This window comes from Globicephala melas, chromosome 6 (genome assembly GCF_963455315.2).
Source record: "Globicephala melas chromosome 6, mGloMel1.2, whole genome shotgun sequence".
Lineage (NCBI taxonomy): Eukaryota > Metazoa > Chordata > Mammalia > Artiodactyla > Delphinidae > Globicephala > Globicephala melas.
The window spans coordinates 57,286,871-57,312,297 of NC_083319.1; the positions used below are offsets into that span (position 1 = coordinate 57,286,871).

At 37.0% G+C, this 25,427-nt stretch overlaps 1 protein-coding gene across 4 annotated transcripts in view; it reads left to right on the top strand.

Moving 5' to 3' along the window:
• Window positions 1–25,427, top strand: part of KDM4C (lysine demethylase 4C) — a 409,962-nt gene that overhangs the window by 246,884 nt on the left and 137,651 nt on the right. For all 4 annotated transcript variants that reach the window (XM_030877155.3, XM_030877156.3, XM_060300914.2 and 1 more), the window contains 2 exons: window positions 16,234–16,289; window positions 18,510–18,618. In XM_030877155.3, coding sequence (XP_030733015.1) covers window positions 16,234–16,289; window positions 18,510–18,618 — 165 coding nt within the window. The remainder of the gene's footprint in view (window positions 1–16,233; window positions 16,290–18,509; window positions 18,619–25,427) is intronic.

Sequence of the window (25,427 nt, forward strand, 5' to 3'; positions counted from 1 at the left end):
ACAGCCATGAAGTCCTGCTATAATAAATATATTCAGCTCTTATTTATCAAGCTGGTTCTAGTCATATTATATGAGCCAAAGTAAAGCCTTGTAGAGTCAGTTTTACTCATGATATCCCCTCATTCACCCTGAAGTATAGATTCAGAATTTAGAGATATTCTAATCCAGTTCACCAAGGCATGAAGAGTTCTCTGTTCCATCCACAGTTACTGCTTGGCTCCTGTGCTCACACACCGAGCAGTCCTGTTACCCAAGGTACTACTGTCCTTTGCATGGCAGAGCCAGGGCCAGGCCTAGGCCAGCCACCCTGATTCTAAGGCAGCTTCTGATCAATTATGTCATTTTCCTTTAGCATGTCTACAGAAGGAAATACTTAATCAGTCTCTGCAACTGATCTGAAGCATCTTTCTATTAACCTTAACCCCTCCGCACCCTCAGAAAATACCGTGTGCCTTTTGTATTTTAATATTGATACCATGTAAATCTCTTTTAATTTGCAATAAAAATGGGAGCTCTTAAATACAGCTTTGCATTGATTTTTTTAGACCTACATAATTTCTTAGTTCTAATTGGAAATTATCTGAATTCTCAGTGAGCCTATTGTTTTTTCAGTTTATTCGTTTTGAGTGAACTTTGTCCATGAAGCTCTATTTCTAAATTTTTCTCCTGAGAAATAACTGAATTTTATTTTAATCGTTGCCGAGAAGTAACTGATAATATTGATATTTTGGCTTTAACACCCTTATTTAGTGTGGCATTGAGTGTTGCAATATTAATTTTTTACTAAGTACTTAAGTATGATTCTTTGGATTTTGTGGCTGAAATGATTGCATTTTGAAAGTACACTTAGAACTTGCTTTCTTAGGAATCAGTCTCACACTGTTAGTTTTAGGTTCCAGAGGAGTCCTAGACCTCCTTTTATTGATAAATAGAAGCTCTAAAAAAGCTAATGGAAATCTAACGAAGCAGCTGAGGTCAAACGCTATTTCATTGCTGGCTTTTATTTTACTAATTCTAATTACTAATTATTTCCTGGGATTTTCTTTTTAAACATGGTTTGTGAAGGTAAGGCTTATTCATCATGAACACAAAACACTCCAAGAGCATATTTTGCTTGGGATATGTATTTATACAACAAATGTGATTGTTTCAGTTAATTCTGTTTCCTTTTATGATTAGTGCTTTGAGTATCTTGAGGGTAAGAAAAGGGTAGCCTGAAACACCTTGTATTCATTTTCATAAGGTATGTGTGAGAATTGTTTGTGGTAGTTCTATTTTTTAAAGATTCTTCTTAAAAAGAGTGTCTGTTGATGGGTGAATGGATTAAAAAAAGGTTGTGTGTGTGTGTGTGTTTGTGTGTGTCGATACACATACACGTACAATGAATATTATTCAGCCATAAAAAAGGAAAGAAATCCTGCCATTTGTGATAACATGGATGAACCTGGAGGGCGTTATGCTTAGTGAAATAAGTCAGGGAAAGGCAAATACTGTATGCTCTTACTTCTATTGGAATCTAAAAAAACCCTGAACTCATAGATACAGAGCATAGATTGGTGATTGGCAGGGGCGGGGGGTGTGGGTGAAATGGGTGAAGGTGGTCAAAGGGTACAAACTTCAATTACAAGATGAATACGTTATGAGGATCTAGTATATAGCATGGTGACTGTAGTTAACAATGCTTTATTAGATACTTGAAAGTTGCCAACAGAGTAGATCTTAAATGCTCTCACCACAGAGAGCAGAGTAGATCGTAAATGATTTAATCACAAAAGATAATTATGTGAGGTAATGGAAGTGTTAATGAACCTTATTGTGGTAATTATTTCTCAATATATAGAAATAGCAAATCATCACATTGTAGAACTTAAACTTATACAATATGTCAATTATATTTCAATAAAGCTGGGAAAAAAAGAACACTATATCATAGAGATAAGTATCAATTATTTAAATTTTGGAAGCAAAGGCATGTCAGTGATTGTTTCATCCAGTCCCAGACCATAACTAAGTAAATAAGTTCATACATTAGAAGATTCTGTCAGCTTCAACTTGGGCTTGGTGGGTGAGAATGTACATAAGGCTGGAATCAATGTTCACAGACCAGCTGTCTTTTTATTTACCAATTGTAAAGCGTGGAAGTTGCTCCGGACCAAACTGCCCTGCTAGTTTTTAAGTAACTGGAGGCCAGAACTTTGTCTCGTTTTTCTCTATAACACCCCTAACACCTGGTATAGTGTTGGATCATTTCTGAACTTGCAGAGCCTTTATCTGTGACCTTGGTCTGTGACCTTCAGTGCTCTCACCATTTCCAGTTTTGGTTTAGTCCTCACTCTGTTTCATTTTGCTATTATTTCTTTACTTTAGCCACTTATGTCATCTAAAATAAGAAACATCAAGCTGTATTGCAGCTTTACCTGCATGTGTTAGAGGGAGAGATTAGTTACAAAGTTTGAATAACACCCTAACTTGGATTCTAGAATCCTAGCTCCCTGCTCACATTCAAATGAAGTGAAATGAAACAGTGAAATAATTCCCCACATACCTGTCTCTCCTGACATTCAGGTTGTATATCTCATAGTTCTAATTAAATATCATTGCTTTGTGCCTGTTTTCCCATTTCAGTACTGCTCAGATAAATAGATCTGTATGAAAGCTATATTTGCGTTTATTAGAGTATTTTATTTTGAACTCTGTTTGTTTCCAACCCTCTTGTGATTATGTAATTCATTTTGGAGCCATTTTTACTCCTTCATTATAGTAGCACTTTAGAGTGCATTCCAAACATTACCAAGTTCTGTTTTTAGGTGTTGAATGTCATTACTCTGATTCTAGAATGTATTTCTTGCTATTTTGAGTCTTAATTTGAATCTAATCACTTTTGACCTAAATTACTAGAGTTTTGTGTCTAATCTGTTTATGGATTTCCATTTTATAATGACTACAAGTTACTGCTAATTAAAAATATAATGTAATATTCTCACTGTAAAAATACAGAATTTGTATTGCTTTCGTTCAGGTTTTTTTTCCCTACCATTTTCTTTTTTATCCCTATTTTGAAAAATTGTTTTTGAGTCTGAGTATTTCTGTAAAATTCCTGAACTTACTTTAGGGCTTCACTTCTAATTGTGAAGGAGGATGTTAGTTAAATGTCTGGAAATGAACTGATAACCTAAATACTTTTATTGTAAAAAATAATAATCTATGTGCTGAATACTCTGTGGAGTATTAAGAGGTAATATGCTAATAAATCACAGGAGGATTTTCTATACTATCTTCTGAAGAATTTATAAATGGAATTCTAAAGAATAAAATATAAGCAGGTTAAGAGGTTAAAGAGGAATATGGGTAAGATTTTCTCTTTTTAAAATTTAGGAATAATGTAGCTTTTTGGTGGTTGTTTCTTTGCAGGAAATCTGGATGTTTCTTTTGCGGTGGGGGTCACTGTGAGGTTTTGTTTTAATGCCAAAATGGGAGTGAAAACTTCATGGGAAGATTGGTAATTTAACATATGGGAAGTCACGTCATACTCAGATTTATGACTCTGGCAAATCTTGAGTTGCCAGTCTTCTGTCCAGGGTAGCGTTAAGCCTGTGCTGTAGGTTTTCATTGTCAGTGTGAAAAAGTCCAAGTAAAGTATCATTTGTGCTATGCCTTACTAGGGAGCTTTTTTAATCACCATATGTAATTCTTGGGGGGAAGGGAGGGGTAGACACAGTAGCTCACATACCTATAATCTAAAATCTTAATTACAGGAAGACTTAAAAGCAACGTAGTGAGAAGGTTCGACTAGAGATGTATATCTAAGGCCTCTTCTCACCCTAAAATCCCTTGATTCTGTGTTGTTTTTTATTTCCATTTTGCCTTAATTAGTTTTCCTTAAGAATTGGGCAACTTCAAGAAATCTAACTTTATTCCTGTATTTCTTAACCTGGTCAGAGGTGATGAGTAACAGAAAAGTATAGGAATTGGAAGTGACATTGGTAATTATTGGCTGGATCAGTGTAGATTTTATGTGTTCCAGGAAACTTTCATTGTTTTTTAAAAAGTGACTTTAAAGGCCTTACTATAACTTTATCTATCTGATGTTCAGGAATCTGTGGCAATGCACATCATCCTCGGGATTTCTTTTTATTTCAATATATCCCTTTGCTCTTAATTTAGGAGAATTTGTTTAAATATTTTCGTTGCAAAGTAATACAGTAAAATACACAGTTGTATATTTTATTGTTGGGTGGATATTGCCGTGCTATGAAAAGGTAGATTTTGAAATGGAAAATTAAAATAAAACATCTTAAAGGTTAGAATTTTCGTTCTGTATAATGAAATACATGAACTAGGTAATTGCACACATTTATTATCTATTGAAGAGCATTTATTATACTCTGTAGAATAATAAAGTTGTACTATATATGTATAACAAACATAGCATTCTGTTTTGTTTTGTTTTTTCAAAATGGTTTTAAGAAATCAAAACCCAAACATGAAATAGGTTTTCACCTTGGCCACCTATCTATTCACTGTCTTTATTTTGCTTATTTGTTTTTTTTTTAAATGGACTAACAGATATGAGCACAGGCTATACCTTGATAATCATTTGGAATTAGCATCTTCTTTCCTCTTACAAAGAGTGGAATAAGCAATTGCAGTGATTAAAAATAAACATTTTGGTGCTGTTTGTTTATTTATTTTTGTTGCTTGATTATAAATAAGTGGCATCTATAGATTGAGTAGTGGTTGCCATTCATGCCCTCCAAGGCTGCACATAGCTATTTTTTGGCTTTTGAAAGAAAGTGAAGTGTTTTCTCTGCATGAATCATAATCACAAAGTTAAAATCTGGAAGTACCTGAGGTATTGGTCTTTAAAAAACCCAACCCCACAGTGTTGCTAAAGCTTATGAGCTAAAGAATCTATGTCATTTGTTGGAACACATTTATCTGAACTCTTAATCTTTGGAATATACCTTAGTCTTTATTTTTTTTTAATTAATTTATTTTATTTTTATTTATCTTTGGCTGTATTGGGTCTTAGTTGTACGCATGGGGTTTCTCTAGTTGAAGCGAATGGGGCCTTCTCTTCGTTGTGATGTGCAGGCTTCTCATTGCGGTGGCTTCTCTTGTTGGGGAGCACGGGCTCTAGGCGTGCGGGCTTCAGTAGTTGTGGCACTCGGGCTCAGTAGTTGTGGCTCACGGCCTCAGTAGTTGCGGCTCGCGGGCTCTAGAGCGTAAGCTCAGTAGTTGTGGCAAACGGGCTCAGTTGCTCTGCGGCATGTGGGATCTTCCCGGACCAGGACTCGAACCCATGTCCCCTGCATTGGCAGGCAGATTCTTAACCACTGCGCCACCAGGGAAGCCCATATACCTTAGTCTTAACTCCCTACCCTTAAGGCTCAGGTAAAAATGATCAACTTCTTGGAAAGTTGGTAACTCATCTTTGGGAATGATGAGATCCCAGTCCCTATAACTCTATGTACTCTGGCTAATAATGGAGGAAGGTGGTCTAATAGGTAGAGTCTGACTCCTACTTTGCATTGAGGCTGGTCCTATAGATAGGGCGTAACTGATACGAAGCAACCCTAACCGCACTCTGTTAAATCTGAAGGCAGTGCTTTCTCTTCTTTCTCTCTGACATGGGAATTCTCTTAGGGTAGAGATAATTAAAGAAAATGTATGTGGCTAAGGATTATGTCACCCTTATCGCATAATACAACCATTATATCTCCTATGCAACTCCTCAAATAAAAATAGGGGTACTGATCATAGATGTTAGAATTGCCAGTCATTTGGCTCTTGGAAGTCTTGTGTTTTAAAAAAAGTAATAGTTTCATTTTAAAATGTTTGACCTACAGATTCAGAATAACTGCTGATTTAAATATAAACCAATATAAGTAGCAAGGATAGAATTTTTCTAGCTTCCATAAAATTTAGTACTAGCAAAGACTAAAGAATTCTTCATCTATCTCAGAAATTTCATTTTACAGATACTGAGCCAGGGGTTTGAGAGAGTAACTTCTTTGTCCAGGATCACCCCTCTATATGGTAAGAGAGCCCAGATTCATGGCAGTACTCAGGCCTCTCACTCTCAGGCCTACACTCTTTTTTTTTTTTTTTTACTCTTCTCAGTTACTTGTTTTTAGAGTGGAAAGAAGGCTGAACAACCGGCCTAATTCTGAGCAATGTATCTGAATGATTTTTGTTTGTTTACATTGAAAATAAAGTCAGCACTAATAGTGTAATATGGACTGATTAGTGTTATTGGGTGGTTGAGTAGAGCAGTGTCCTTACTCTTTCATATTGACTCTAGTTTCTGCCTGGAGGACCTTTTCCCAGAGCTGGATAATCCCCTGAATCTAGTTTCCCAATTGACAACCGAGTTGGCATTTTTCTTTAACAAGGAGCTCTGAATTGGCTTTGTAGATCAGAGCCATTGATGTTTAGATCTGATTGGCTGTGGCCTTGAGCGGTCGTGGTGGCACGCCTGCTCCCTGTGATGTGGTTTATGCTGTGTTTCTTTTTTTTTTTTTTTTTTTTTATTCCATGGGATACTGTCAAGACCAGGTGGTGAGAGGCTGTCAGTCTGAAAGGCTGACTTTGATCCTCAGACACAGTAAAACTAGTAGAAAAAGAAAGGCTGTATTCTTGTTGAATGCCATGGCTGTGTGTAGCCAAGTGGTTGCTTGTGCCAATTCTCCTCTCCAGTGAGGTGTCCCTGGAAGCCGCTAGCCAAACCACACTCTCCCATTTGAGGTGACGCATTTGAGTTCAGAATTACCTTTTCCCTCCTGAGGAGGCAGATTTTCCTGAACAGCTGCAGACTTAAACCTTGGCTCACAAAGGCCAAGGTGGTAATAATTATTTTACTTTGAGCAAACAGAACAGCGCATTTGAGGATATCAGTTATCCTGACAGCATAGCTATGATGTGGAGGCCTTTATGTTAGGGAACTGCTTACAGGCTAAAAAAGTCACAAATCTTTTTTTTTTTTTCTGTTCATTCTTCTCCCTTTTGCTCAAAAGACGCAATCCCTCCCTACCCCACTTTGGTAATGGAGAGAGAGAAAGAGAAATCTACATAGCTTTTTGTAAGTGGAACTATATTCATAAATAGCTTCTTGATTGAGAACAAATGCCTCATTAATCTTAAGTGCTTCAACCAGAGAGCACAAGTAAAGTCAGGAAGAATAATGACTGACATTATGGGGAGCATAGCATACTGCACTGCACACCAGGATGTGCATGCCCGGAGGTCACTGGGCTAAAAGGCACATCTCCTTAGCAATGAGGAAAGAGATCCCTAGGAAGCGTGGAGGGGGAAAAAAAAGTGCAATGCAGGCGTTTCTCACGAACGGCAAAAACTAGTCCAGTGGCAGGATGAAGAAGTCATGTACTTTGTTATTTGCTATCGAAGGTCATGCTGGGAAGAAAGAATAAACCAGCTGGGTTTTTATTTGAAAGCCAAATGTTGTACAGTTTTAACAAAGTAAGATGTATGTTCAGTTTCAAGTACTTTGCTTAGGATCCTGGAAATACTATTATGTAAATGCCGTGAAGTTCCATGTAGATTACCTCTGATCAGTCTTAAATTATAGAGGTGCTTCTCCTTGCTATCGAGCATATGCCTGGCTTGCTATCAGATAGGTGCTCTGCAAACCTCAAAGTAAATTTTATACTGCTGTAAGGAATGACATTAGAAAGATAAATGGTTGGGGGGATGTAATTTGAAACAGAGAGTATGATTTCCTCTTCTGTTATCGTCCTTTCATACATATGGCTGCATGATAGTATTTAAATCGTTAAAATGTAGTGAGAACATCTCCCCCCCCCCCTGCCGCCGGCATGTCTACATCCTAAACCCTGGAACCTGTATGTTATGTTGCATGAAAAGGGAATTATGGTAGCAGATAGCATTAAGGTTGCTGATCAGCTGGCTTTACAAATAGGGATATTATTCTGTTTACCTGGGTGCATTCAGTGCAATCAGAAGGGTCCTTAAATGAGGAAGAGGGGGGCAGAAAAGGTCAGAGTAATGTGATGTGAGAAGTGCGTGGCCTGCTGTTGCTGGCTTTGAAGATGGAGGAGGAGGGCCTAGGACCAAGGCACGTGGGCTCCCCTAAAAGCTGCAGAGGGCAAAGAAATAGATTCTCCCTGAGAGCCTCCAGAAGAGAGTGACCTGCTGACACCTTGATTTTAGCCCAGTGAGACCCATTTTGGAATTCTGATCTACTGAACTGTACATACTTATGTTGTTTTAAGCCACTGTATTTGAGGTAATTTGTTGTTGCAGTAACAGAGAACTAAAGGGTGTACAGTAGAAAGACAGCCTTTTGAAAGGGTAATTAGTTTTCACTCTTAACCATTCGGCGTTCCACTAGGTATGTTGTATTTTCAGTGCCATCTTTCATTTTCAGGCATCTCTTTCTCTGACTACATTCTGTCTGTCTAGCCCACACCCTCTGGTTCTGGGACTCCAGCAATCCTTTCACCTCACTGTGATGTATGATTCAGCAATGCTCCCAACTTTTCAGTCTCTCCCTCCCCTCATGTCCTTACTTCTGTTTAAGCTGCTATATTTCCTTGCACATAGCTCCCTTGCCACTCTCTGACTTTGTTACTCTTCCTTGGTATAACTCAACCCTGGTAAATCCAACTATCTATCTACTCTGTACCTGCACCTCTGTAGCTGAGTATGGCTGTGGAGAAACACCCCATATGCAGATTGCTCTTGCTTTCAGTTTGTAACTGGAGGTTGGTCCTCAACGGTGTGGGTAATTCATGTTGCATTCCCATCACTCATTCACTCTACTACTCTCCTGATTGACTGTTTCATATCTTCTTTCTCCTCAAGCTTCCCCATCTTCTCCATCCTCACCCTCACCTCATGAAGTGTCTTCATATTCATGGAGAAATGGGAAGACGCCAATAGAGATCTTAATGTTTCTACCTGCTTCATATCTATAATATCTCTTCTCCTAAGGCCATCCGCTCTCTTATACACAGGATCATAGTTACAGTAATTCATCCCTTTCTCGCCCACATCCCTTCTCCAGATGATTCTCATTATCATCCACACACTGTTATTTTTTCCATCTTCAAGTAAACCAAAAAACCCTCTCCTGATCTTTCTTCCCACTAGCTCCCACTCTATTTCTCCACGCCCCTATATATATAGTAAAATTCCTGAAAAGGCTTATCTTTATTCACTCTCTCCGACCCTTCTCCCCCACTTCTCTCTTAAATTTATTCCAGTCATAGGCTTTGCCCCACTTTTTCTTAGAAACTTCTGTTGATCACTGTCTGCTGTTTGAAGCAGTCCTCACTTGGCTTCCAGGATCCTGCACTCTTCTGCTTCTCCTCTCACTCCCCAGAGTTCAAAATGTGGGCCTCTTTTCTACACTAACCCATTTGGTAACCTCATCCCATCTCATAGCTTTAATGGTTGTAAACAGCATCTAGGCATTGATGGCTTGGGCATTTCTGGTCCAGCTCAGTCTCACCCTTGTGGCCAACTTTATGATAGCATCTCCTCTAGCATGTCCAATAGCTGAAATTCACCCTGTCCTGAACTGAATTCTAGATATTCTGCAGGCTTCCGTATCTCCAGGCCTTCCAGTTGCTGAGGCCAAGAACTTTAGAGTTAGATTTGATGCTTTCTTTTTCTCATACCTCATATCTGTCTGACAGCAGATCCTGTCTTGTCTAGTTTTAAAATGAATCTAGTATCCTGTCCACTTCTTAGTCACCTCGGCTGACATAATCCAGACTAATCTGCTCATTACCTCTTTCCTGGATATGGTAGTAACCTGCTAACTTCTCTTCACCCTTGAACCTTTGTTGTCTGTCAACACAGCAATTGGGATGGTCTGATTAAAATATAAATCAGGTTATATGTCCTTGGTGCATTCAAACCTTACAGTGGCTTCAGGCCATCGACTTTTTTTTCATGGCTTATGAAACCTTACCAGATATTCTTTCTCTTACTTTCTGATAACCTTTCCTATTAGAAAAGGCCAGGATCTGCTGCCATCACCTTTCCCTAGAGAACTCCATGGCCCACTCTCAAGTGCTTAACATCCTTTACCTTAAATAATCTACTGATTTAGTTTGTCTTCTCTCCTAGCCAGAGTGTGTCTTTGTCATTCATTGCTGTTGCCCAGTGCCTAGGACCCAATATTGGTGATTCACCAATATCTGTTGAATGAATATATATTTTCACTTATAACACAAATTAGGTGTGAGCATCTAAATTAGGGAACTCACTTGCTGGTATAAAATTTATTGGACCCTGTGAAATTTCCATTCAGAGGATTACTGTAGGAAACTGGTCATTCAATTTCCTAATCACTCAGAATTCTTGTCAGCCGCATCCTAACATGAGATTCCATCCTCTCTTCAACCCTGATAACTGAGCCCCATCTCCAGAAATTGTTCTTCCGTGTTTTGTTGATCAGCACTTTGTAAGCTAGTTTTCCATTAATGTGATTAATTAGTCTTTGTTTTCCCAGCTCAGACAGCCCTATTTTATGGTTTTGCATTTCTGTAATGAACACGTCAGATAAATAAGGCTGTGGGGAGGTACTTCAATCTTGTAATTTTTCTATAGCACTGAAAATTGGCTTTAGTGTCATTTATGGATATGTCAGCTAAAATGAGAGCTCCTTACAAGGCAGCTTGAGAATGTTGGTATTGACATTTCTTTAATTGATGTTTTATAGAAGAGCCATTGGAACATGATTTCCCTCTAGGACAAATAACAAACAACTGTGATAGCCATATTCTAACAATGCCTTTCTCACCATTGTTGTTAACGTTGTGTCAGCACTTTGATTATAAACACTCTTTTTCAGTTTAATAACTGAGCTGTAAAGAAATCATTGTGTTGTAAATTGGTATACTAGCTGTTCATCTCAGCGGAGACTTTTAATGAAACCAAATTTTAAAAGTAACTTGGTATTATTAAAAGGGGATTTTGTGAATGGTATTAGGTGAGGGAAAGGGACCTAAGTAGGAAAGGTACAATGTCCAGAATATCTCAATTTATACTTTTTCATTCAGCTTTTAGCTGGCCTGGGGGTGGGTTACACAATAGAATGGCTCTTTAGATGCTGTCCTTGGGAGCCAGGAATAACAGCTGCTCATAGAGTAGTCATTTTGTAACAGGCGTTTCAGCATTTTTTTGTTTTGTTTTAGGAAACATTAGTTGACTAGCAATATATCTAAATCTGTATAATAGTGAGTCATCTTACACTGGGTGTTATTGTTTCTAGAAGAGGCATGCTCATAAACATAAGGTAGAAAAAGCCTGGCAATGAGTGTTCACTGTGGAATTTTATTTATTTGTTTTGTTCTGCAAGGCTGAACAATTTTGGTATCTCCTCAGGTTAGGTTGCAAAGAAGTTTCCATACGCTGAAAGACTAGTAGAAATCACAGATGCCCATTTAAAATTTTCATTTAAGTAAAAAAAATTTAGGAAAAAAAGATAAACCTCCATGATTACATTAATTTTAAATTACACATATTTGATGGAAGAAGGTTTTTTTTGAATTTTATTTTATTTATTTTTTAAGACAGCAGGTTCTAATTAGTCATCCATTTTATACATATTAGTGTATATATGTCAATCCCAATCTCCCAATTCATCCCCCCCCTGCCACGCCACTTTCCCCCCTTGGTGTCCATACGTTTGTTCTCTATATCTGTGTCTCTGTTTCTGCCCTGCAAACCGGTTCATCCTAACCATTTTTCTAGGTTCCACATATATGTGTTAATATACGATATTTGTTTTTCTCTTTGTGTCATACAGAGACTGTCATACAGAGTGAAGTAAGTCAGAAAGAGAAAAACAAATATCGTATATTAACGCATATATGTGGAACCTATAAAAATGGTACAGATGGAAGAAGGTTTAATTTCTTTGTGTGTCTGTGAGTTTTCTTTTTTTAATGTAAGAGTAATAAGTATTGTTAGGAAGGTCTCCCATTCCCAACATTCTCAGATTCTCAAATCTCATTTTTCTTTACAGAAAACTACTCATACTGTTTAGTTAATCAGGCTTTCAGATCTTTTCTGTGCATAAACTAATGCTATATTTTGTTCTTGGGAGACCCAAATGGTGTCACAGATTATTCAAACATGCCTTAGTGTTTTCACTTAATATTTCATTGTGTAATTCTTAGTAATTCAGTAATTTTTGGATTTACCATATCTTTTTCATCACTATTTTAAATTTCAAACCTGAATCTAATTTAAAAATTCAGACATTACAAATAAAATAAGTAACTGACAATTCCAGTTCCTCCCAGAGGTAACTGTTTTCTCTATTATGAACAGAAATGAAATGATAGTCATTGTATATTCCTACTTCTGCATAGATGTAAATGTTTAGCTAAGATAGATTCTAAGAAGGTGAATTGCTTGTTGTAATTTACGTACATTTAAAATTTTGATTGATAATGCTGAATTCCTCTCCACAGCCATCATAACAACTCACATACCCCCAGACTATAGATATTCTGATTTAAAAATCTGAAGTTAACACTCATTATTTCATTTTCTTTATTCTTGAAATTATGTATCTTTCATGTATTTATTGGCAATGAAGAGTCTTTGAATCTTCTGCCTATTTTTCAAAAGTGTGGCTTTTTAAAAATTATTTTTTGGATAACAATCTTTGTTTTTTATTGTAAATTTTTAATCTTATTTTATATTAATTTATATAGTATTTTATCCTTTAGAATTAAAAAATTTTGATGTAGTCAAACTTTATTAATGTCTACATGTCTTTTGTTTTTTAAATGTTATATTAAGAAGTCATATTTATCCTAAATTCATCAATATATTTGCCTAAAATTTCTTTGAATATTTCTGTAGTTCTGCTTTGTTTTTGAGTTTAGGTCTGTAAATCAATTGAAATTTATTTTTATGAATCAGAAATACATACACACACATTCAATTGAATTCATTTTTGAATAGTTTGTGGTATTAATTTTTGGTTATTTATCCAGCTCTAACTTTCTGTTTTCTAATTTTCTCTTCAACCAAGAGTAGTCTGCCTTTTAACATATCACTAAGTTTTTAATTTCAGGTTATTTTGTTTTGGTTATAGAATTTTTATATTGTTTTTAAAAATCTGATCTGTTATTTATTTATAGTCTCTCACTTACATTCCTAATACCCATATTTAATTTTTAAACATGTTAAAATGCTTATTTTACATCTTCTGTCTGAGCTCAGTGTGCATCTAATTCTATTGTCTTTTTTTTTTCCTGCTTATGTAACCATATTTTCTTGGATGTTTTTTGAGTTTTTATTGTGAGCTTATATTCCTTCGAACTTAATATTTGGGAATTTCTTGAGGGCTTTGTTATAGGTGGTTGCTGAAAATTACAATTTTCATTTTTATATTATCAAAATCCACCTTCCAATAATATCATCCTACTTCATGAACAGTGTAGGAACCTTACAACGGTATAATTTGATTAACTTGCCTTCTGTTTGTGGTCTTATCTTACATTTTACTTCTGCATAGACTCCACTCCATAGTATTGTTATTTTTGTGTGAAACAATCAAGTTTTTAAATGAAACTTGTATAGTCTCTCTGTCTCTCTCTCTTGCTCTCTTTGTTTGTGTGTGCGTATTTGAAGATACTAAAGCTTTATTTTATATTTACCCGTTTTAGGTGCTCTTCATTCTTTCCTGCCACTTCATGGTTCAGGCTGGTGTCATTGTCCTTCATTCTGAAGATTTTTTTTAGTGGTTTTTATAATGTAGATTCATTCTCATAGATTTTTGTCTCTATGGGATTATTTTTATCTTATCTTCATTTTCAAAGGATATTTTCCTTGGAAATAGAATTTCAGGTTGCCAGCTTTTTTCTTTCAGTATTTTATGGATATTGTTCCATTGCCATTTTCCTCCAGTGTTTCTGGTTATGTCTTCTAGCCTGAGCTAGACTGGGTGGTTGATGCCACTGCTGGGAAACTGGCTTGGGAAGAAGACATGAGCTCAGTGTTGCACGTGTATTTGAGATGCCTGTGGAGCTGTCAGTGAGACATCTCAGGAGACAGATGTTTGAGTCAGTGGCCTTTTGGGAATCAGGGTAGTAGATCCAATGCCTGGCAAACAGGTGTGGAGAGAGGAGTGAATAGGCCCTGCTACAGAAATTACAGTGTTTAAGGAGCATGAAAGAGATGCCTGTAAAGGAAACTGAGTATCAACTAGAGATGGAAAAGGACGATGAGGAGAGTGGCGGGTCATGGAAACCACAGGGAGAAACTGTTTCAGGCACAGTTGACAACGTTGAATGCTGCTAAGAGGTCAGGCGAACCAAGGACTTGAAATATCCATTACATTTGGTGACATGGAGGTCGCTTGTGACCCTAGAAAGAACAAGTTTCATGTTGTGGCAGGCGGGAGTCTTCTCAACTCCACTTAACACCTTGAGTCTACAGATTCCACTTTAGAGGCTGTTTCCTTCTGTTATATTTGGCTCTGCAGCACGTGTACCTGTTCATGACCCTAATCAGGTGCATGGAAGCAGCTTCCATGCTGCTTTGCTATATTTCATTCTGCTAACTCGTCCCTTTAGGCTTCTTCTCACTACTAGTTTCATTAATCAGACATCTAATTCTCTCAGTGTCTGCGCTTCTCACGGTCCACAGCTCTCCTTTCCTGCATTCCCACTTCCGTATTAACATCTTTTTATGTTAGTTTCAATGAAAACATTTGACCTCTGTTTTGTTTTCATTTTCATCCTCTCTCTGTAGCAAGTGTGGTAAATTACTGAAAAAAATAAAATCAGTAACATTTTATGAAATTGTTATTGAATAATTTGGATATTATTGAATAATGTGAATTATTGGATTTCTCATTTTCAATATTTGGATTATGAAATTTTCCTTTCATTGTGTGTTTCATCAAAACCAGTTCTTTCAAGGGCCGCTGGAATAGGGCTTTGCAATAGAGAATGTTCTTCATCAAATTATCTTCTTGAGCTGGGTTTATCATGGATTCAAATGGATATACACAGGGCAGCTTTTGCTACTCTGAACCTTTAATAATCACCAGGGAAATTTCAAATAGATGTGCAGAGACTTTCCAGACAAGTAAAACCATTGAACATTTCTAGTCTTTTTGCCTTTTTTGCTGCCTGTTAAGAGTTCTACAGCTATGTTGATCCTCCTCAGTGGTTTTGGTGTTGTTCTCAGAAAAAGAAAAGCTGTGGAGTATGACACCCCATTATTAATAGTAGGTAAGTTAGAGGGATTCCCTGTAAAGCTGAGCAAAGCTGTCAAAATCAGTTAAGGGAGATCACCTTAAAGAACAGATAAAGAAATTTTATATAGACAGCTTGGAAGAAAAAAAAAGCCCCACAAAATAACCTGTAACTATTGAAAAGAAACCCCAGACTATTAGTGCAGTAAATTGGGAGGACAAGCTTGAGGTTGAAAATAAAAAATTTACTTAGGTATTTAATTAAAAATTCTAGGTCAACAAAAGGCATTGCATTACTTTCTGGCCCTGTTTTCTCGTGGACTTTTTCATAAAATTGTAATGAGAAATGATAAGGTATGTTTGTAGTAAAGGGAGTCATCTTGGAATGAAAAGTCTGTGCCAATCTAAGACACATAGAAGTGCCAAAAATGTAAACTTATGTGGGGAAGATAAAGGAAAACATTTTATGGCTCTGTTTTCTGGGGCTGGAAAGCCTGGGTTTATCAGAACAATTTTTCCAACACTATTTGCCCATAGAAAGACCCAAGAGATAGTTTTTTGAAGAGTGTCTTTTAAAAAGAGCTTCCTTCTTATCCACATATCAGAATGAAGCCTGCCAATACCGTTTTTTAGCCATCCTGTATACGGGAGTGGATTCCCAGAACTCAAGGGAACCGAGTTGTATGTGTATTCCTCTGTTCTAGAGTTTTGGTACCTATCTCTCCACCTACCAGTTTCTCTGTGTCACAGCTTTCCCCCAGCAATGGCAATTGAACATGATACTAGGATAATGATGGTTTCCCCTAGGAGATACATACACTGAGAACACTTTTGGGTGTCCCCTCACTTTCCTACCTCTCTTTTCCTCTCCCTTCTTGAACTGTTTAGAGATAGTCCTTCATGAAGTTCCTGATAATTTTAATTTTAAAATAAAAAATTAGCATTTACGGGGATATTTTGATAAACAGTACTGACTTTTATTACATGGCTCTAAAAATTGTGTGGTGTTTTTTCTGCCCTAGGAGTGCTGTCTCTGCAATTTGAGAGGGGGTGCTCTTAAGGAAACTAAGAACAATAAGTAAGTAGTACGTTAATTATGTTGAATTTCATCGTTTCCTTCTCTCTCTTGAGTGTTGAACCTCTGAGTGACAGTGTGCTTTGCCTCTCATTGTTGTACACGTTGTTCCACAGCTTTTGCTGTTTAGGTCTGAGGTGGGGATTCTGTGCATGTCTCCAGAAACCATTACTGACAGCACATTCACCTCTGCTGGGCAAAGGTGTTCTAAGTCAGCTTCTGTTCTGTGTCTTTGACATCATGAGGAATCCTTGACATCATGAGGAATAACCCCTCTTTCACTAACAGAGTTTGAATAGAGCCCATATCCTCTAGGTGCCTTTGGAATCCTTGTGTTTAATATGATGAATGCTTTCATTGTAATAAAAACAGAATATGCCTGAAAACAGTGAAATCTGTTATCTTCAGGTAAATAAAATCAATTATAATCATACTATACTATTAGAATAAGACCATTTACTTTTAACACCAGCAAATTAACAAGAAAGTGTGTATTCTAAAATAGAAACACAGGGAGAAAAGATTGATTTTGCAATTTAGAGGGGACAGTTGGAGAATATGAAGAGAGTCATAAGTGAACATAAAAGAAAGTCTTGTTTCTATGGTTGTTGAAATATATTTTTGTGTGAATTTTATTTTTATGACCCGATTTAAATATTTAAAATGGGGCCAAAGCAAATTATAGGTTCCTATGGAAATAGAAACATGTAGAAAAGTTTAGATATAGGTTGTATTATGGTATTTGAGAGCCAGATCCAGCCCCAAGATATGTTTTATTTGACTGACACACCACTTTATGAATTTAATTTAAAAGTTGAGAGATTTTATATAAAAATCCAGATGTTCATCTTTACTTAATAAATGATTGTGTATCTCTATATGACAATAACAAGCTAGGATGAGAACTTGGCCTAAATGGGGCAGGCGCTCCTCGGGTTACCATGATTTACCAGTATGTGTGTATTTGGTTACATCTTGCCTGGCCCCATGGGCACTGGAGTTGGTACCCTTGGAGTAATGTCATGTCCTGTCATGTAATGATGGAGTTGGCATAATTATGTGCATGTGCATGTTTCTGATTGTTTATAAGGAAGAGTGAAGGTACTTATTCCTACATTGATAAAGTTTAGTCTAAGAAGCTGTATATTTGCTTAATTTTGGATGTTCATCTCTCACAGTCTTAGTTAATGTCATTGGCACTATGCTAAAAACCATTGACTAGTTCTAGGATGTTACACGGGTTATGCAGACTGCGAGATGACTTAGGCAGTTCCTGTAAAGACAGAGGTGACAAGAACTTCTCTTCCTTCCTTTGGGCAGGACACAAAGAAGTAGTGTTTGCTATAGAAGTATAGTATTTACCTAGATACGAAAGAATGCCCTGATGGGGTTGACACTCACCCTCTGTCCCTGTGGTCTTTAAAGGCAGGATGGAGTCTTATATTTAGAGTGAAATAATATGCTTTGACTTAAAAATAGTTTGACAAATTTGATAATTCTTTCAAAATCTCTTTAAACCTCAAGAGTCTCTATATTTATTTGAGGCATAAGATTTATGAGAGACTTCATAGTGTTAATGAGGACGTTGTCATTTTTCTGGAGTAATTCAGAATTTGAAGGGAGATATTCTAGGTTTTTAGTAGGAAACAAGGGAACAAGCTAAATTTCATTTTTCCTTATCTTTTGGTTCCTTTGTTTATAGTAGGATTGCAATAAGAAACAATTTAATTAAAGACTTAATCAGTATTAATTCTGTTAGAAAACTTTTGCTATTAGTTCTAGTTTGCTTCATGATACTCGTATTATGTAAAAAAGATTATGTGGTATACCCAGTTTATACCTTTTATTAATTGAACAAATCTTTTGCCACATACTAATTATAATTAGCTTAAGTATATTAAGCACCTCTATATTTCAGTATCAAATGAAATAGCAAACCTACATTTCAGTATTTTGCAGGTCACGTGTAGAACAATATAATGATAGGATTCTTTGGTTTTCACCTAGTTCTTCATGTCACAGTGTTGGGCAGGTATGGTACTGAATCTATCCAGGTATCATCCAGTAGGTTTTAAATTCAAAGAGTCTGTGATGGATATAGGCTTTGGGCTTTCTTTCTCGTCTGTGTGTTTCCCATCCGAGAGAATTGCCATCCTCTGGTTGAAGTATGGGATACATAAGTTTAGGGAACGGTTGTTTACATTTATGTCTCCTTTCCTGTAGGTGGGCCCATGTCATGTGCGCCGTTGCGGTCCCAGAAGTCCGGTTCACTAATGTTCCAGAAAGGACACAGATAGATGTAGGCAGAATACCTTTACAGAGGTTAAAATTGGTGAGTGGCAAAGCTTCTTTTTTTTTTCCCCTCATAAATTAGTGTTAATTTCAAGTTCCGAATATTTCTATTTATGCACGCACTCCAAGGTAATTTTTTTCTTAGCTTCGTTGTTTCATTCTACCTTTTTTTTCCCTTTAGCCTAAATTTACTTATCTGTACACACTCTTTTCCTGTTATATTTTAAGTATGCCTATAACTTTCCTCAGCTTCTGTTTTCAGTGAGGGAAAGGAATACTGCATTTCCTGGATTAATGTGAATTTTCAAATTATAGGCTATCCAGTGAAGTTTGTTAGAACTGACCCGAGCTATCCAACTATGTCTTATTTGAATTGCTTAGTTTTTCTCTCTCTTGCCTCTTTTTGGTTGGCCTTGACTTGGCAAAACGCATCTAACCTATTTCGTCATCTCTTCACCAAGAAGAGACTTGCAGAGAAATGCAAAAACTTTAATTATTCCCAAGGGATTTTCCCACGGATAGAGACAAATCATTTAATTTGCCAAATTCTCTGGCTGGTTATTTTCCATTGTTTCTCTTTGTTAAGAGAGTATTTTTTTTTCATTGAAAACTTAGGCCTTTAACATCCTCAACATTGATGTAACCTTGGAGTTCTGTTAAATTGTGAGCCAACAGGTCATTAGCTTAGGCCCTTATTATATTTCACTGTTAATGAGAATTTTCCCTAAAGTTAAATTGCCTGACCTTAAAATACTGAAGCCTGTCTTACAAGTGGACTTAATACCCTACCGTTTCTTCAGTCCTTGTTACGTCTAACGTGGGGTCTTTCCACTATTTCAGAGGCTGAGCTGTAACTCTCTACCCGAGTGTTACTTGCTTTGCTATTAGTCGTCTCTCCCCCACTGGGGAGCTGGGTGTTTTGTCTCTGGACTTCTGTCTCAGGAACTTAGAATCTGTTCTGCTGTCTTTCAGTGAACACTGTTATTTTCCACTATAGCTCCATCAGGAATTTCACATAGCTAGAAAATACGTGGCCCTTTATGGGCCTGATGACTGCTGTTGGCAGATATGAGTGGTGGGATCAAGGATGCTCAGGCTCGGGTAACGGAAGTTTTGTGAATGAGATGGAAATGACTGGGCCATTTAAATGCCCCCTAAAGCTCATAGTGACTATCAGAAGAGAGTAAGGTTGTTCAGCTCATGGACTTCCGTAGGAAAAAGTTTGAAATCTTATATCTTGTTCACCAGTTTAAAAAGGAAAACAAACACTGACACGAGAGAGAGGCAGAAGTCATCTTCCATGACTCTTCAGACTGCTGTTTCTATTTGCTTTCAAGAAATCTCATGTTTAGCCTTTATATTGCCCTTTCTTTCATTTTACTGTGCTGTTACTTTGTTTATAAGTGCATTCTGAGTGCAAAAACCGTAACACCCAGAAGGGTGAAAAGTTGTGTAAAAAATTGGTGCAGAAAGAAGAAAAAAGAATGAATACAATAAACCTTATATCACATTACATTTTATGCGCAAACTGCTTTTCAACTATTGCTGTTTACTTATATAGACTTGTTTTCATTATTCAATTGATACATATTCTATCTGTGAATATTGTTTGGGCCTTTATGATTGGAACAAAATGCATTAGTTTTTTCCATTAAAACTAATAAAAATATTTTTCATTGGGGAAAAAAAACCCACCAAAAAGAAACAAAAACATTTGCCAGAATTAGGACTGTAGGGCAGGTTATAAAGAAAAATGTTGAGTTCATGACACGCCTCCAACATTTAATGCTTAGTGTGACAAATACTAACAAATGTCTTACATTTTAATATTTTTCTGATTTACAAGTAATATATATTTGCAAAAATTCAAACACGACATTTAACAACCACCTTTGGTTCTCTCTTCTGAAAGATGATTTCTGTTATCAGTTGAACGCCCCTTGGAATAGTGGTCATTGCTCTTGATGCTTCCCTTTAAGGACCTATGTGCTGGCTTCTCTTCTCCACGAAGGCTTCCTTAGTGATCTGTCGTCACTCACACCAGTCTCAAAGGGGTTTTAAGGGAGCAGCAGGGAGGGGCAGCATGGATCATTTCCGTGCCAGTCAGCAAATTGTATTTGCTGTATTTCAGAAATCTGAAATCTGATGGTTGCATCCGAAAGTGGTAAAAGGTTGCCATCTTGATTGTGTATGTTACATATTCTTTATAGAAGGTTTTCCGTCCTTAAACAATTGGACGGAAAACCTTCTATAAAAGAATGTGTCTTGACTGAATTTCAGATCACCTAAACTCTATTTCAAATGACAATGGAGAGCTCTTTATTGGCATACAGATATTCATGACACATATTTGAGTGAAAACAGCAGGCTGTAGATCAGATTTTTTTTCTGTTTTTAATATAATTTTATACACATGGCGAGTTTTTTGGAATGATGTTTATCAGAATGCTCAAAGTGGTTATCTTAAGTGGGAAAATACAAGGGGAAACTTCATTTTGGGAGGGTAAAAAAAAAAATCACTCAAAAATACTGCGATAGTTTGAAAGGGGACAATGGCCAGAAAGAAGCGTGGGTGACTTTTTCACCAGAAATCCTCAGGAAAGCACCATGACTCTCTTACATCTCCTGTAGTATGGCGTCTGTGCCCCAGCCTTGCTCACTGTCTCTTGGTGATCAGACTCAGGCTGGCTTTGAATAACAGAATTTATAAATGATCACTTGTGTGTGGGGTGGGTGGAATGCACCTTTCCAGGAAATAGGATGCTCTGCCCTGAACATATAATCAAGTGTTCCTAGCATCAGCATTCTTTTGAAGTTTAATTAAGCTAATAAGTGCACATCCAGCTAGAAGTCAGAGCAGTAGTTTTGTGCTATTTCATCCAGGCCAACCTAAGTCTAGATGGATTATTTTACTATGTCTGTTTAGTGGATGTATGTGTGTCTCCTAGTGTCAGTTTCAGTCTTTTTTCTGGAGCTGTAGCCAACTCTTTTCTGGATGCTAGGTTGTTCACCCACCTTCTTATTTACACAGATATGGGGGGGGGATATAAGAATTAGATGTCAGTGTCAATGTATTTCACCAAACAGTTATTAGCTTACCCCACCAAATACTTAGTGTACATTTTTGAGTAAGACATTGTTCCTGTCTTCTAGCGTGTTATAGTCTAGACTGGGCTTTCTCAACTTTGGCCCTCTTGACCTTTTAGACAAGTTAATTGTTTGTTGTGGGTGACTCTCATGTGTATCATAGATTCCAGCATCCCTGACCAAACAGGCGATACCAAAAGGTATAAATTTCTAGTTATAAGATAAGCACTAGGGCTGTAATGACAGCGTCATGACTATAGCTGAGACTGCTGTGGGATATGTAGGAAAGTTCCCAAGAGAGTAAATCCTATGAGTTCTCATCAGAAGGGTAACTTTTTTTCCTTTTTTTATTTCTTTTTGTTGTATCTATATGAGAAGATGGATGTTAGCTGGACATACAATGGTAATCATTTCACAGTATGTGTAAATCAAACCATCATGCTCTGTGCCTTAAACTTATACAGTGATGCATGTCAATTATTTCTCAATAAAACTGGGAAAAAGTAGCCAATGCCAGATATCCCTTGGGGGGTGAAATCACCCCCATTTGAGAACCCACTGGTCTACAGGGAAGACATAAACATAAGGAGAAAATGTTCATTTTTGTCATTTTCAGAAAGAGAATATCTTGGTTGAAAGAAGTAAGTTAGAGACTGAGAGAATGGAAGTTCTTAATTGCTTTAGAAAACATTCCTAGGGATTTTTTTTTTGGCAAATTGTTTGAATTTCTTATTTGTGAATGAAGCAATAAAATTTGGCAACCTATGTGTATATTTGCTACTGTACAGTTATTAATTTTATACTCTGATTTAGTATTTTAACATTACCTGTTTTTATAGAAATTGAACAACCTTGATTACTAATCAAGCATCATAAACATTTACAGTTCTGTAATGTGTGTGTATGTACACATGTGCTTACTGAGTAAATATTCATGAAATGAATAAAAGGCATCAAATTGTTACTTACTATTTGTGCTTCTGGCTTAAAATTATTGTGGCTGGAGGGTTTGATCAGACAATACCAAATCACTTTTTTTTTTTTTTTTTTTTAAAGGCAAAACCCTTTAAAGGTCACAGTGGTAAATTCATGCACATCTCTGTGCGTGCAGCTTTAAAGCAAGGCATTAGTTACCTTATCTGCATCACGGGGGACAATGTGATTAGGCCATAGAGCCTAGCAGTGATTTGGAGAGCCTCTGAACAGCCATGCAGCCCTTGCCCTGTTGTCTGAGAGTTCTGATCTTGGAACCTCTGGTCAGTTGGGGATTGAAAACGGGAGTGACCTGACTGAAGCAGTAGCAAGGGAAGTCTGAGCCTCTCTCCAGTGCCCACCAGGTGGTGCTGCTGTACCAGTTTCTCATCCAGTTGCCCTTAAATCACCTCCTTTAGCAAGTGCCTAATCGGAGCCTGGCGCCAATGGTAGAGGGTGTATGTGTGTGAGATGTGATGCATACTGGGTTGCTCTAGCCCAAGGGATGACAGCAGAGCAGAAAGTGCTGCTTGCTGCTGTGCATTCAAAGTGCTGAATTCCAGAGGGCAGGTTTTTTAGTTCGGGTTTTGATTTAGCCATATAAAAGAGTTGCTTTCCCTTGGGGCAAGTTAGTGTTTTTCTGTATAAGTAATAAGCAACACTAGTAAAAGCTAGTAAGTGCAAGAGTCTTAAAGAACAACTTATGGCAAACATGAGTTTAAAATGTCTTCTGAAGTATGAAAGCTGTATATAAGAAATGCTTATTATTATTAGCCGTCTTTCTAGAATATGGAATACTGGAGTTGATGCAGAGGTATTTGAATATTTTGGTAATATTGTTGTTAGCCTTTTATTTATTCATAGGTTCAACTTGCAGCTTTTGAAATACTCCTCTGTGCAATTATTTGTGTAGGAAGATTTTTGTAGAGGATGTAAGAAAGGATTTGTTTGCCTTAGCAGATTTTTCCTCTTATAATGACCATTGAAAAAAAGAGACAGCAAATGGAAAACAACTCTTTCAGCGCTCTTCAATATTGATCCTAAAATAGTGTGTGCTTTGTGAAGAACCTTTATCTCATCCAGCCACCTTGTTTGCTATTACCATAGGTGTGGCCTCTACTCATAGATAATTAAATGGACATCAGTGATGGCACTGGAGTTATTTTCAAGACATTGTCTTTTATTTTATTTATGTGGCTGTTAATTTAAAATACTTTAATAAAATTCATTATTTTTAAACTAAACAAAATACTGCAAAAATATATTTGGCTATAGTGGTATTTATCCAATTAGTTTGTTCTTTTCTTTCTTTAACAATATTTTGCTTTTGTGTAGAATAATTATCTCAGGGGTTAACAAAGTAATTTCTGCTCCATCTTAAAAATGCTAGAGGTTGCTATCTAAAAGCACCAGGTAGACTTCCTTGGTGGCGCAGTGGTTAAGAATCTACCTGCCAATGCAGGGGACGTGGGTTCGAGCCCTGGTCCGGGAAGATCCCACATGCCGCGGAGCAGCTAAGCCCACAAGCCACAACTGAGCCCGTGTGCCACAACTACTGAATCCCGCACGCCTAGAGCCCCTGCTGTGCAACAAGAGAAGCCACCACAACGAGAAGCCTGCGCACCACAATGAAGAGTAGCCCCCGCTCGCCGCAACTAGAGAAAGCCTGCACACAACAATGAAGACCCAACACAGCCAAAAAATAAGTTAATTAATTAAAAAAATGAAAGCACCAGGTTATTAAGCAGAACCATCCTTTAACAGGAAGGAAATGGCTGAAAGTTACCTGAATAGGCTATGTATCCAAAGCCATGTTCAAAAGGGAGAACCATTTTCTCTGTCAGTTTAAGCATTCTTCTGATTATTAATGCAGGTTCTAGATTACCTAGTATTTTTTCTTACCTACTCATTTAGAATGAATTTCTTTGCTTCTGAATGACTTTTCAGTTTGCGAAAAATTATACTTGTGGCGAACCCTGTCATCCCCAGTCCCTTCCCCATGTCCTCTGGTACTTTCTCCGCTCATCCAGAGAACATCAGAGCTTTGGCACCTGGTAGGAAAAAGAATGAGGAGGATGCCGGGGACATCTCCTACTCTGCACTTGAGTGGTGTGCTCAGGGATAGCCAGTTTGTTTGAAATCACAGATTATTGGTATGCCTGAGGACAAAAAGAAAAAATTGCCCCCATGCGGTATAGATTTTAAAATGTACTCAGTCATTTCCTTTTCTTATTTCTTTCTGTCTTGTTTTCTCTACTAATATGATTGGTTGGTCATGGTCATAATTGAATCTCTGGAAGAGAAACAAAATTGTGCAAAAATGATAACAGCAAAAAAGGAAGTAGAGAGATATAAAACACACATGAAATTAGAATGTCTTTTAAAAAGTTTTTTTGTTAATAGAAAAAAAGACAGAAAAACTTTCAGGAAGAATTAAAACAGGAATTTTGAGAGGACAATGCTTTTATAATATGATCACACAGAAGACAGCAGTATCATCAGGAAGCAGATCACCAGTCTTTAGATCTGATTATAAAATTTAAGAGAATAACATTAAAAAAAAAACACCCAGAAAAAGGAGTAAATCAGCATGAAATTCTGGTATTTGTTAGATATTTAGCCGTGAATGTCTATTACATACATTCATCACTTCTTGAAGATTAAATTAATTAAACATCTATGGAATTTATAGAAATGAAACAACAAGGCAAGTTTGTGGATTATAAGAAATCTTGGAAAATGCAGCAGACCCAAAATGCAGCCATTAGTTTAAACAGTCTTCCCTTTTGG